The following is a 14,312-nucleotide window of genomic DNA, read 5'->3' on the forward strand; positions in this document are numbered from 1 at the left end:
ATTTCCAAACATGAGGTTATAAGAGGGTGGCCATTTTAGATCTTCGTTTTCTTTGCAGCTCTTATTTAAGGGGACAAAAGATCCAAGAATAAATCTTCCAAAATGCTGAATTTAGGCTCTCATTATGAATTCGGTGAGTACATGGGAAAAGGGGAGGCCACACAACACTCAGTGTCTGCCCCATTGAGTCTCATTTCTAAGATATGGCATTCAGATTAAATGAAAAAATAAACCATTTATGCAGATGGCAGTGTTTGCTACCTGTCTACAGGTTGATGCACCTCATTAAACAAATGGTTGTACAAATTTCCTTGTGAGTAAAAGTCAGTAAAGAATTGGGGTTACCTGTTTTCATTTATGTTCTTCCATAGCAAAGTGGAGCCCTTTGATGTCTGATAAAAACCATTATCTCAGTCCTCCTTGTATCTGGAGCATTCTGGAATATTTTCTCTTGACTCTAACAGTGACATATGAGATCATTCCCTAAGGGAGGCCTTGGGCAAAGTGGGGTTAGGTCAGAGCAGAGGCTGGTGTTCAAGCAGCAGCCAGAAAGAAAAGCACACAGGAGGCAACAGAAGAGTAGTGGAGCAGGCTGGGAGTCAGGGAGTAGCTCAGATTGCTAAACAGCTGTTGAGCCAAATGCTGATGAGCTCCACCAACATATGAATGACTGTAGTGTGTCTATGAGCCATCTCCGTATAAAATGCATAAACCACGTATTTTAGTAAGTTTTTATTAACTTCATGTATTACAGTTAGTAACTTTACATAATAAACTTCACATTCAATGCAATTCACATCCCTGAATAGAGGACAGAGAGCAGTTCTATTGCAGCAGCTTCCATTCCTTGAAGGAACAGAAAGAAACATTACAATGAGAGCATCTAGAGCACAGCATGAGCTCAAAGGTGTTGTCATTCCCAGCCTGTGCTCAGAGACAGAACATCAGCAAATGGCTTTCGTTTCTCTTACAAATCCCAGAAGAAAAAAGTAGCAAGTTGCATAAGTGGCAGAAGGCGGACTAAAATCCAACTGCATCTCAACTTCAGTCTGCTTGAATGTCATTTAAAATTTGTAACAAGGTTCAAATAATCAAAGTTATTTGAAAGCATAGTTTCCATGGTGTCCTCCTTAGCAATGTCAGAAGTGTGGACCTTTGGAAACATCAGCTTATTTTGGTTAGTGAGTTGGTCTTCTCAAAATGGAAAAGCATCTTGAATTCCATAGCATGTGGACTGACCGTGCCTTGAATCATACCTTTTGTCTCTGAATTTTAACATGCTGCTTGGCTGAAATTTCAATTAAACATTGCCTACCTCTGAAGTCTTTTGTTACCTGTAATTAAATAAAATCAGAATTCAGCATGTGGAGGTAAGTCTTCTTAAAAATGTCTTTATTACAGCAAACTTTTCACTATAGCATTAATGTCTCTTCACTTCTTTTAAATCACTCCAAAAAGGTGTTTTTTTCCCTAGAAGTCAGTGCATCAATCTACCACTTGGTTATTCTACCCATGATGGGAGTATATTCAGTCTTAGTGGGCTAGTTATGTTCAGGAGATTTTTAGACTAACATGATAGTGATGCACGACTGAGAGAAAGAGGTGAGAAACCCTATCCAACACTCAAGAAAAAATGTCATTTACAGTGGGTTCTCTGAACTCTGGACAGGGGTATGTCCTTGAAGAGCATGGGAATGTGCAGCTGTGGCGCATCTGTCCCAGAGAAGTACTAGAGGGCACTTCTGAACAGTTTAGCAGTCTTGGATAAAATGTCTCTTTTCAGAAACTCAAACAACCATGTTGTGTTTTAGAATTTAAAAAAATGTTGGTCCTCTGATACAGTCCCACTATCCTCTCCTGGGTATGTTAAGAGCATCCTGAAAGATTAAAACTGGGAAGAGAATTTGAAAATATTAGCTAAATTATCTAGATGTTTTCCCACAGAACAGTTGCTGAATTTACTAGCACTTAAAAATAAGAACAGCTAAATAGGTGATAGTTCTGAACTTCTTGAAACCCTGAGGAAAAGTTACTACAGAGGACTGAGCTGTTAGTGCTTACTTACTTATTTTAGTTTCTTTGATCTGCATATGAAGTAGGAACCCATGAATGCGACGAACAGCACAGAACCTGCAATCATTAACGCCATCTGCAGCACACTCAGCATCTGGACCCGACTGGTGACTTTATTTCTGAACATTTCTGCTTTTGCATCCCCAATAACTGCAGACTGAAACAGTGCAAGAAAGAAGAAGTCAGTGAAAGGTAAGCATGCAGGCCCTCACTTGCCAAATATATTCTTGGCATTTGCAAATCACAGCATGAGTTTAATTGCCCAATTTCAGGGAACCAACAATGAAAAAAATAGATCTTTTCTTTCTTTTTTTTTTGTTTTTAACAGTGAGGATTAATAGAGGGAAAATATACTAACCTCATTTAGCCAAAGAATAGGAAAAATATAGGGTTTTTGAACTTTTGATAAAGCTCTGAAATGAGAAAATAAAATAAGTACATCATGTTACCTTTAGTTTGGTGCATAAGCCCAGTTTCTACTTAAACATTTTTCTTGTCCTCTAATTACTACCTTCCAAATATACCTTTTTAGTATAGTTTCAGACTGAAAAAAAATAAGCCTACAATGAATAACAGCCATTTTATATATTGAGCAACCATCTCCTTCTGTCTAGTCTTCCCTATGTGGGTAGTCAGAAAGAAGAAAGGCTGGGCACAGCAAGGTGTTGGTGGGAGGGTCTGAATATCTGTGTGATGTTCACCTGCCAGATGTACAGTATCCGAAAATGCATGTCTATACATGTACATTTGGGCCAATGAAGAGAAGAGCAAACAGCTGGAGACCCATCAACCCTTGTGATGAAATCCATCTAGTGACAGAGCACACATCAATTCTCTCTGTCATTGGGTTTCTTACAGAAAATACACTTTGTCTGTAGTTCATCCTCATGGCCCCCATTTAGGTTTTGTAAGAGCATTATTTTTAAGAACATGTTCCCTTGTAAGCTTCTGTGGGGAAATCAAATGTGTGTTAAAATACTTGGGCAGTGCCTTGCTCAAGAAGTTTTCCTCTTTTGCTGAAATTTATGTTCTCTGAAAAGTCATGACTGAAATTTTTCCAGGAAAGACAAAAAGGCTTTGGGAAAGTATTTTTATTCCTTCCTTTCCCAGCCATTTCTGCTGACACTCTTGTAGACCAATCAGCCCCCTTGAGAAAAGTCTTTAAAGATGAAATAATGAAGTAGTACTTACTCAATTTTTGCTGCAGGCTTCACAAGGAGGTTTACTTGCAGTCTTTTTGCAAATTGTAGTGTAAAACCAGTGATCTATAACCAGAAAAAAAAAAAACCCACGTTATTTTAAGTCTTTTAATTGGATGCCTAAGCCTGTAATATGGACTGTGTCAAAAAGCACTTTGGTATTATTTTATCTTTATGTTTTGAAGGGTTCCATTTTTATTAAATTCTAATATTTCTAAGGATCTCTCATTTCTCATAAAGTTCTGATTTTGTGGATTTATCATAGTTTTGTAATTTTCAGTTAAAACTGAAATTTTAAAAAAAGGTTAAAAATACTAAGTCAGTCATGAAATGTTTCATATAAAAATGTGGTTTAGGGTTTTTTTTCTACCAGAAATTAGCTAAATTTTCTTATTCAATATTAAGGAGGTTTAACTTGCATAGGGCTGAAAAAAAAATTTCATATCAAAACAAACATATAAAAACAAAGGTCAGATCTTTTCTTCATTTCCTTGTTTTCCCCTCTGTCCTCCACAAAAACAAGACAGAGCATGATTCTTGAAAATTTCACATCAGGTTTCGGAAATTCTTGTTGATGTCTTTATTCCAAATAAGGTAAAACATTATTGAAGGTACATAGCTTAACTGTCAAATGTTATGACTAAAAATATTTTAGTGAAAAATCCTGAATTTTCCCATTTAATGGAATTTCAGAGGAAAATAAAATTTTGAAAACTTAGAATTCACCAAGTAATTCAGAAACCTTTGGTAAATACACTTTAAGTTAAGAATCTGAATCACTGAAACAGAAGTAGAAGTAACATTGGGGCCAATCAAAATCAGAGGGGTCACAAATTAATTCAGTTTGGAAGCTCCGTTGGACAATTCAAGTCATAAAGACAATATTAAGTCTGATCTAGACTAGTCTCTTCGTATGTACAGCAATTTTATTGGAAACAAATTGATCTATATTTATTCAATTTCAATTGAGATAACAATTATACAAAAATGGCTAGTTATAGAAGTGAAAAAAATTAAGTATAGAGGGAACAGAAGAACTTTCATGGAAAAGAATTTTCTCAAAATACCTGAAGGTCATAGAAAAGCTATAGCATACTTCAAAATTTACAGAATCTATTTAACCCCACATTCCTAGTAAGGAAAAGTCAAAACTTATTTTCCCAACTTTGAAGGTAAGAATGAGAAAACGTTCTGCTCTTAATTTTGCCTGCTGAAACCATAACATTTTTGTGACCTGATCTTGCAAAAGCAAGTATGAAAATATTGTATCTTCTCCTTGTCACTCTGGTAAAAGGCTTCTCTGCTACAATTAAGTTTAAATGCTGCAAATTTACTCAGTTACAATCATTAAATATTTGGACTTACAGGCTCTACATCCAGAAATGTCTCATGCTCCTCCTCATTTGGGCTCAGACCTTCAACATCATTCAATAGAGAATCACTTGCATGAAGAAAATGCGGAAGAGAGATAAATACTGGTCTTCCTATTTGAAAAAAAAAAAAAAAAAAAAAACAAACTCACTTGAGTCATTAAGCCTTGTTTCAGTGCTCATCTTCTGAGACCATTTTACATGCAAACACTTTTTTTTTTTATATATAGACACACAATCCTGCTAAAAATGTGAATAGTCCCACACCCCCCCCAAAAAATTGAACATTTCTGTGATTCTGCTGTCATTGGTAAATCTTGCATGATGAAATAAGTTGTAGTTATAAATCCTGATTTTCTGTGTCCACACTGTGGAGCTGGCAGTGCTCCCAGTTCCATGCTGAGGTGACACCTGACTGTCACTGTTTCCCCCTGCCCTCACAATCTTGTTTTAGTAGAAAGCAAGCCTAAAGGGAACCCATGCTGCTCACTCTGCACCAAACACAGACTCTGTATATATTTCTTTTATTAAATCAACGCTGACCTTAGCCAATAGTGTTTCTCAATCTCTGCATGTGTATATAGTTGTGTACACACACACTCTCTGTGTGAATTATCACTAATACAAGGACTGTGACCATCTCTGTTTTTTATACAGTACCTGTAGAATCCTCTTCTTTCCTTTCTCTACATGCATTCCAAAGTGCACAATCTGTAGTATCACAATTTTGCATAGCACTATGCAAAATACAGAAATACTATAGTCCTCCTTTGGGGAAATGAGGCTACAGAAAAGTGAGAGGCCTCACAGGCAATCTGTGGAAGAATTCACAGACAAACACAGACATCCTGGATCTTAGAGCAACACCTCAGCTGCAGGACATGTGTTTTCTCCCAATTAAATGTCTTGTTTGGCGGTACCATGTCACTACTGTACCTGCTTTGCAGGAACTTATATCTAGGACTCCAGCTAATGTGCAGTTCTGTGATATGACTTGATCTGTACAGAAGCAATAATTGTCTCCAACATCAACAGGTGCTGCAAATGCTTCACGAGGAACTGTGAAACGATAGAGTGAGATCCCCTTCACATCCTGCTTGCCCTGGAAAACTCCATAGATCGATCTGAATACAGAAGGGGAGAAACGTGTTTCAGTCATTTGGATGAAAAATCTGAATTAATGGTAATACTCCTACACAAAACCAACAAATTAATTAAGAGCTCTTAAAAAATACACATTTCTACACTGTCTATTATTATGAAATTTTTGAAAGTTTTTGCACTACAGTAGCAATATTAATCAATATCAACAGCTTTTTGCAGACCCAGTGATACTGATCTAATCTTTATGATGCAGTGTGCTGGTTTTACTTGGATAGAGTTGATTTTCTTCACAGTAGCTAAGATGGGGCTATGTTTTGGACTTGTGCTGGAAACAGTGTTGATAATACAGGTGTTTTAGTTATTTCTGAGCAGTGCCTATGCAGAGCCAAGGCCTTTTCTGCTTCTCACCCCACCCCACCAGCAACTAGGCTGGGGTGCACAAGAAGTTGGGAGGGGACACAGCTGGGACAGCTGACCCCAACCAACTAAAGGGATATTCCATACCATTTGATGTCATTCTCAGCATATAAAGCTGGGGGAAGATGAAGGAAGGGGGGACGTTTGGAGTGATGGTGTTCGGCTTCCCAAGTAATGGTTACATGTGATGCAGCCCAGCTTCCTGGAGATGTCTGAACACCTACCTGCCCATGGGAAGTAGAGAATTAATTCCTTGTTTTGTTTTACTTGTCTGTGTGGCTTTTACTTTCCCTATTAAACTGTCTTTATCTTAAGCCACAAGTTTTCTCACTTTTACTCCTCCTATTCTCTCACTCACCCTACCCGGAGGGAGTGAGTGAGCGGCTGTCTGGGGTTTATTGCTCGTGGGGGTTAAACCACGACATGAAGCAACATTCTGCATAGACGATTATTTCACTGCATATGAATCAGAATACCACTTAAGCTTCTTTCTGCTGATACACTATCAACTGATACAGAGATACAGTTGTTACATAGTAATGTAACCAGGGCAGCAACACTTTGTACTGCAGCCAAAAAAAAAGAATGGTTCTGTGTTTTGCAACATGGACAGAACCATTCTCCATGACCTTGTTTTAGCGTGACCTTGGGGTGATTGTTACTGTCCTTCTTCATTGTTCATTAATTGTGAGAATTAAATGTCCAGAGGGATCTCACAGCGTGTAATTGATCCAAAGAATTTTATCATTTCTCCTCTGCATAGATTTCCCTTTTCCATGACTTGTGAAATGCTCTCCAGTTTGGGGATACAATTGCTTCACAAAAAAAAAAAAAACCAACAAAAAACAAACAAACAAAAAAAACCAACAACAACAAAAAAAAAAACAAAAAACAAACCACCACCACCTTAAAATTAATGTAAAAACATTGATCTCTAAAAAAACAAACAGTTTGCCAAGCAAATGGCTCACTTTAAACCTAGTTAAAAGGAAGCAGCTGTTTCCAGGCAGCAAAATAAATAAAGGGATCGAACCTCCCAAAGTAAATATACTGTGATACATTTTGAATCTTTTAACATTGCTTTCAGTGATCCCACTGGAGAAGTCAGAGACACTGGATAGCCACAGTAGAAGAAGCAGGCTGAAAAGCCATCACTATGGGATGTATTAAACAGGTTTGTTTGTTTATAAATGCATAAAAATAAAATATGTAAAAATATCTTGTGAGAACGCAGTTTTGAGTATCTAGTGGATGACAGTAAATCCTGTTAGGCATGGATGATGTCCTGCAGAAATGCCAAAGATGGGCCTAACTGGTCCCTGGTGTATCTATGCAGAGGGGTAAATTGCCTTCTTAGACCAAATAAGGCAGGCTATGGGCTGGGACCTGGTCTTAGAAGAAGTTTAAAGCTTTTAATCTTGTAGTCTTCAATGTCATTCATAGATCTGTAACAGCTCACAACTGTGTCAGATATTCCTGAATTATACATCTGTAACTGGCAGAAATAAAATACACCATAAATAGCTTGCTACTTGACAGAAATAAAAGTGTAGAGTCAGGTTCTGAATCATGAGCACCGCTCAAAATTTACTTGTGTTTGTTTAGGTGAAACTTTTTATGTTGAACTGCCTCAGTGACCTGAGCCCAAGCAGAGCCCCTGCATCTGGCCTCTGAAGCGAAAGAGCATTCGGTGGCACAGGCAGGTGTGTAGGCACTCCAGGAAGGGACCAGCCTACCTGCAAATGTCAGAGGAGAAGAAACGCAGCACCTGATCCTTCTGAACAAATGGCGGGAATGATGCCCCATCTGTGAATAAAATAAAATAAGAGTTTGAAATCAATTCCACTTAGAAGACATGATTTAATTTTTAGCTCAATACTCATCTGTTACTTTCCTATAAAGCTGTGAAAAAGGTAAACAAAATGAGACATTTATAGGGAAAATATTTATGGGAGTTATTGCACAATGACAGGCACTCCACAGATAAGATTGTATTGTTTTTGAAAGTGAGCCAAATTATGGCAGCTATTGTGTGGTTTTGTTTTCACAGATGTGAAGCTATATGATCAAGCTCATTAAAAACAGAGGATACAAAAATCCAATCCTGCTTAATACGAATCCCAATACCTGCTGCCATTGCTTCAAGTTTTATGCAGTCTAAAGACCTAAGCCTTTCTAGAGATGCTTGGTTTTCCTGCAGTTATGGCACTCAGTGCTTACAAGAAACACAGCTTTAGACTTCAAAACTGCCTGTTTAATAACCAGTGCTAAACCCTTTTCCATCAAAGATTGCTCAAGTGGACCTCTTCTTTGTAAGCTGAGATCCTCCCTGTAGCTAGTGGAGAGAAGGAAGCACTTCTAGGGCACAACCCATCTCACCCCATGGTAGATGTGCAAAATAGGTCAGAGGAGTAGCATTTTGATGATGTCTTTTTCTCCGCTTGTTATAAAAAGAACACAGACAGCCAGTTTAGATGCATATTTATTCATTGCAAGCATCCAGAGTTAAGTAAGAGGACCCTCTGCCATCTTCCCAAGCAAGGTGCTGTAACAAGCCCTTAACCAGTACATTTGTTACTTCTTCTTACAATTTGTTTAGTTTCTTAGTCAGCAACCGTAACGAAGGGATTGAAAACATCTGTGATATCTTTGCATCCAGTTGGCAAGAACGAGAAACTCAATTACATACTGCCACTTGCCCACTGCTGACAGAAGCACTTTTTCTTAAAGAAAATCCAAGATCATCCTAGACACACACTCTATTTCTAAATCTTGTCAGTCTTTGAGCGTTTGCAAACACAGATTAATTTCAAGCCCCATACAGGAATACTGCTTAATATTTTTTATCTAAACATTTACTTATACTCTACATGCTGCACTTTGGTGTGAAAGCTTACAAGATAAGAAGGAATTCTCACACTTACTTACAAGACTTTTTAAACCTGTTGCTTCTCTAAATACATGGTCTCTCCCGAGCAGTCGCACTGAATGCACTTGTAAACTGTGTGATAACCTTTGCTAACAAGGAAAATCTCCACATTTTCACTGTACTGGAACACTTAGTCTAGTTATCTGAGTATGTTTATTCCATCAACTGTGGAAGAAGGAAAAACAGAAAGCTGACCCTGAGAAAAAAGGGTTCAGGCTCCATAAGAAAAAAGAAAAGTCCCAGAACCTAAAAAACATTGCCTCTTACAAAATTAATTCCATAGTTTAAAAAGGAGCTAATCCTTCCTGATTCACAGACATTTGGAAAGTCAGATTCTTTAATCTGAAATACTTCAAAATAACTTGCCATCTGCTCTGGGTTATAAGGAAAATGCGAGGTAAAGCAACACAGGAAAACAAAACAAAACAAAACAAAACAGGAAAACCCCACCAACCCAAAAACCTGTTTGTTTTGATACTTGGTCACTGAAGGAATACAGATCTCTGCAAAAGCCTCCACCATGACATCTTCCAGCCTCAGCTCAAGAGACTCTGTCTCCTCACAGTGATGCTTTCACTCATCAGGAGAAAAAATATCATCTTGAACAAATGTATCCTTAAACAAGTCAACTGTTTTCATATATGTTCCAACAGTAAATGAAAAAATATTCCTCTCTAGCTTATTCATCCCAAACTAAACTACTTCTCATCTTCATCTCTCTTCACCTTCTAGTGGCCACTTGTCTGAGAGCTTTCTCCCTTGACACTTCAATTTATTTTCATGCATCAGTAAAAAAATTTTCTGCCCATTCTGGTGCCTTTGATTTTATTTTTCAACACTGTAAATTAATGCACATTATTAGAATATGAAGATAATTTTTAACTGCTATACCAAAGAAAAAGAATCTTTGTTATATTGTACCATAAAGGTAATTAGTAGAAACAGAGAGCTGGATTCTTTTCTTGTGTCTCTTCTACATCTGCTCTAGATGAAGAGGGTGTGTGTACATATGTGTATAAAATAATACACAATAATGTATAATTTATATAAAATAGACATATATGCACATATAGTAACATATATACATTCATGTTTATATAGACATTGAATATACAGAACACAGAACTCTCAGAGCTGAGGGGAATTAACCTAAATACTGTATCTCATTATTCTCTTGCAATATCTAGAAATATGTTGAAGTTTTAAAAAGCTTTAATAGGCTCACCTGTGCCATTAACCAAGTCGCAGTGGCCTTCCCAGTACGAAAGATTCCTTTAAGATAAAAAAAAGTCATTCTGCATGTAGCATATTATATCATGTAATCGACTTCATTACCTGTATTGCTAAATACAACTGCACCAGTAAAACCCTGAGTCATTAGCAAAGTCAGAGGATAAAGATGTTCATTCATTTATTCAGATAAACTATATGATGCATTAGAATAGGATAAAAGGGATCTACAGAAGTATCTACTTGTACCAAAGAATCAGTAATTGTCTTAAATCTGAGGTTCTAACAGAACCATGAATAGCTGAAAGAGAGAGGTGGTTTTGAGAAGCCCAGGGCTTCATCCAGCTTTCCTTGAATTGTTGAAGATTTTCCATTTAGCTATAGTTTTTAGTGAACCAAGCCTTAAAAGCAATACCTTGAAAATATGTATGGTTTCTAGTTATACAATGCTACGTTACCTTTTGTTTTTATAGCTTTCAATTATTGCTGTTTTTTTAACATCATCTTTCCCAGTATAGACTTTGTAAAGTCCGTCGAATGTCCCGTTATACTGTAACAGACACAAGAAGGAATAACAGTTAGAAGTACTGAAGCAGACTGTAGTATTGCCACTTTTTTCTTCCTCATAACAGCTGCCTTAATTTTGATCCACAGAATGGTAACTGAAGGCTTTGTCTCCTCATTGGTTTCACTTACCGGATAGAAGACTCCCAGAACTGGGTCCAAGGGGAAGGGGACCTTGTTTAAGAAGGGATCTTGGTATCCCCACAGTAATTCTTTCACTGTTCTGTTCTGCAGCATGGTTGACTTAGAAGCTTTAATCCAATTATTTAATAGTAGTTGAATAAAAGTGTTTGTATACAAGGCAGGTACAGCCTACAACAGTAATAAAATCAATGTTTAGCATAAAATTCTGCATGTGCTTTGGATCAAAAACACAGAGGCTGACTCCAAGGGATCTCTGGCAAAGCCATTTCCCAGAGCTGCAGCTCACTGTAAGTTAAGTTTCTACTTAAAACTGACACTCCTTAACAGAACAATTACTTGGCATAGCTTACCAAAGGCAGACAATTTGTCTTTACTGCTTACATGAGTTCACTAGGTCATCCCTAATCACAGAATCACAGAACAGTTGAGGTTGGAAGGGACCTCTAGAGGTCACCTGGTCCAACCTCCTCGTTCAGGCAGGGCCACCAAGACCCGGTTGCCCTGGACCATGGCCAGACCACTTTTGAATATCTCCAAGTAACAATCTGAAATCCCTACCTGTATTACATGGCTTGTATCACTTTCAGTTTTCTACCTCTATTCTGTCCTCTCCATATGTCACATACTTCAGACTCACTTGCACTATAAACACGTAAATAAACATATACCAGCCTTGTTACTTCTTGGCTTAGATAAGTGGTTTAGATTTGCTGTTACACTAGCAGCAACACAACTGTATACTGCATAAAACTGACCAAGTGCTGAATTTCCATTATTTTTTTACTTAGAAGGAATACATATTTTCAATGAACAGGTCCTTTCTGAACAGCTTTAATTCTGAATAATGGATAACTGTTCCTAATTCAGTGAAGAATAATTTAGATTTACCAGTGGTGATTGTAATGAACATTCCCACAGGCATAAACACAAAGTCCCTAAAGGCACTGAAAAGCTTGTGGAAAGCAAACAGAAATGATCTATGTTGGCCTGGCTGGTGAAGCAGGAAACTGTAACAATTTTGATAAGTAAATCTTGTAAAAACAAATCATTCTCTTAGAGCAATCGCTCAGTCCTAGTAGATGATCTCTGTGTTTAGTGCCTTGGGGAGAGCAATGGAAAAGTTTTGTTTGCTCTTATTTCCTGCTCTTGTCAACACCATGAATCTTTCACTCTTGACTGAATTTGAACACAGAGTAAGCAGAAAGTATGGATATGACAAGATTATGAGATAGAGGATATGTGAGTTCAATCCTCTCAGGGTTAAATAAGTGTGGAGAACATCTCTCTGAATTCCCTTGTATTTTGACAACAAAGTTATGATATAGAAGGTGGGCTCTACTGGACTGAAGTCAGTGCTGTCAAATGAGATTAGCAGAACCCCTCTAGGAATTTGAGCTCACACCAGTTTGTTTCTGAACAGCAAAATGGGGCTTGGATCCTCTGTTCCCATCTCCCCTGGTCGAGCTGCTTCCAGGCATGAGCCTATGCCCATACAGACCTATGTGGTCTGAAGTGTGGGAGCTGGGCAGTGTCAGTTAACACCATGACATGAAGGACTCCGAGTATAGGAAACAAGAACAGCTTTCCAAAAGAGAGATTCTGGCCTAAATTAGGACACAGGCAGAATACAGCTGATCTGAATAAGGTTATTTGCCTTTATTTATTAGGTCTTTTCTCCCTAGAGAAAAGGAGGCTCAGACAGGCTTCATCACAATATTCCAGTACTTTAAAGGGTGGCTAGAAAGAGGATGGAGGTTCTCTCTTCATAAGAAGTGGCATGGAGAAAACAAGAGGCAACAGGTACGAGTTGCACCAGGAAAGGTTTCATCTTCATAGAAAAAATAATTTTTTTACAGCAGGAACAGCAATCACTAGAATGTCAGAATTCCCATCACTGGAGGTTTTTAAGGTGCAATTTAACAGGGTTCTACAAAATCTCATCTAGGTTCCTTCCCTTTCTCAGAAAAGATTTGTTCAGATGATCTTTTGTGGTCCCTTCCAACATAGGCTCTTCTAGGATTCTGTGACTGATTCTATGATTGCATATCATGTTAACATCAAGCTTGTCTTGACTCTGCTCCTAGCACCCGTCCTCTCACAGTGATCCTGAACACTCACACGCAGACATCACAGAGTTAGCGCAAGACAATCAGGCAGCACAACTAGGGCTGAATACAAATATGAACACTGTAAATGTCAGTCAAGGGCAAACACTCTCAGCCTGTGACAACACAGAAACATCTGGACTGAAGAGGCTCTAGGCCCACTCTAGGTGGGGACCCCTGTGCTTTTCTTTGAAGGTCTGAGGTCTCAGTGGGACAGGATGTCTCAGGGATGCCATTGCAATGGTGCTGAGGGGCACCATGGGGAGCAAGCAGCTGGGACAGCAAAGCCATGCATACACCAAGCATGGGACTTAATACAGCCTGCCCTGCAAAGCTGGACTGATAATGTTTTGGAAAGAGTATGGCAAATCCATCTTGTACTGTTTGTTCATGCTCTACCTCACACAGAAAGGGAATCCATCCACAAATCCTTGATTCATTCCCACACTAAAATTGACTAGGAGAATGCTTTTTGAAACATCCCATCCAAACTGATGACTTTGCTTCCATTGACAGGAACAAGTAAGTCAATTTTCTTTTACCTTTAAGATTACTCTGGGAATATAAGGAAACCTTAATATACATGCAATACACCCTCAGAATTTTTAATTTCTTTTTAAAGACAGTGATACAGCTATCCTCACTTAGCTGACACTCATGTGATCTGAGTTCACAGAGAGGAAACCTATCTTGTGGCAGTTTCAGCATTACTAATGCTAACTTCTCCCCTATTTCCTCCAGTATCTCAACATTTGAATGTGGACATTATGATTTTGTTTCTTTACTTACAACAACAGCAAGGTTGAGGCACGTGATGGTATCATTTTCTGTCCCAACAGACATATCAGGTTCAAAACGAGCAATGTTGGGCAACATGTAGGATATTGTGTCATCAGAGTTTTCTGTGATATTTGTTTTGGGTAAATATCGAACCCTTGAAATACAAAATAAAAACATAAAATATTTTAAACATTTTATTTTTGAGACAACACATAACCATAACATTTTTGTAAATGAATGTTGAACATTCTATAACCAATTAAAGTGTTCAAAACTTTTCATGTGAATATATGTAAAAAATCCATTTTCTGTAAAATATTTTTATTTCAGAAATATTTCCTTAGTGCCTAATGGATTTTTTTCCTTGACACTAAAATCAAAACAAATATTTATTTTT

General features: G+C 37.8%; 1 protein-coding gene across 1 annotated transcript; it reads right to left on the reverse strand.

The window, feature by feature from the left end:
• Nucleotides 1–720: 720 nt before the first annotated feature.
• On the reverse strand, nucleotides 721–14,069 carry CD36 (CD36 molecule (thrombospondin receptor); the record flags this gene model as incomplete). The annotated part of the gene is made up of 11 exons (XM_010085073.1): nucleotides 721–1,194; nucleotides 2,066–2,230; nucleotides 2,432–2,486; nucleotides 3,265–3,338; nucleotides 4,638–4,756; nucleotides 5,579–5,766; nucleotides 7,900–7,969; nucleotides 10,318–10,364; nucleotides 10,781–10,872; nucleotides 11,019–11,198; nucleotides 13,925–14,069. Coding segments are annotated over 10 exons (1,135 nt in total), but the record flags the coding sequence as incomplete, so codon positions are not given.
• Between the last annotated feature and the right edge of the window lie 243 nt (nucleotides 14,070–14,312).

This window comes from Pterocles gutturalis, unplaced genomic scaffold, assembly GCF_000699245.1.
Source record: "Pterocles gutturalis isolate BGI_N339 unplaced genomic scaffold, ASM69924v1 scaffold29530, whole genome shotgun sequence".
Lineage (NCBI taxonomy): Eukaryota > Metazoa > Chordata > Aves > Pterocliformes > Pteroclidae > Pterocles > Pterocles gutturalis.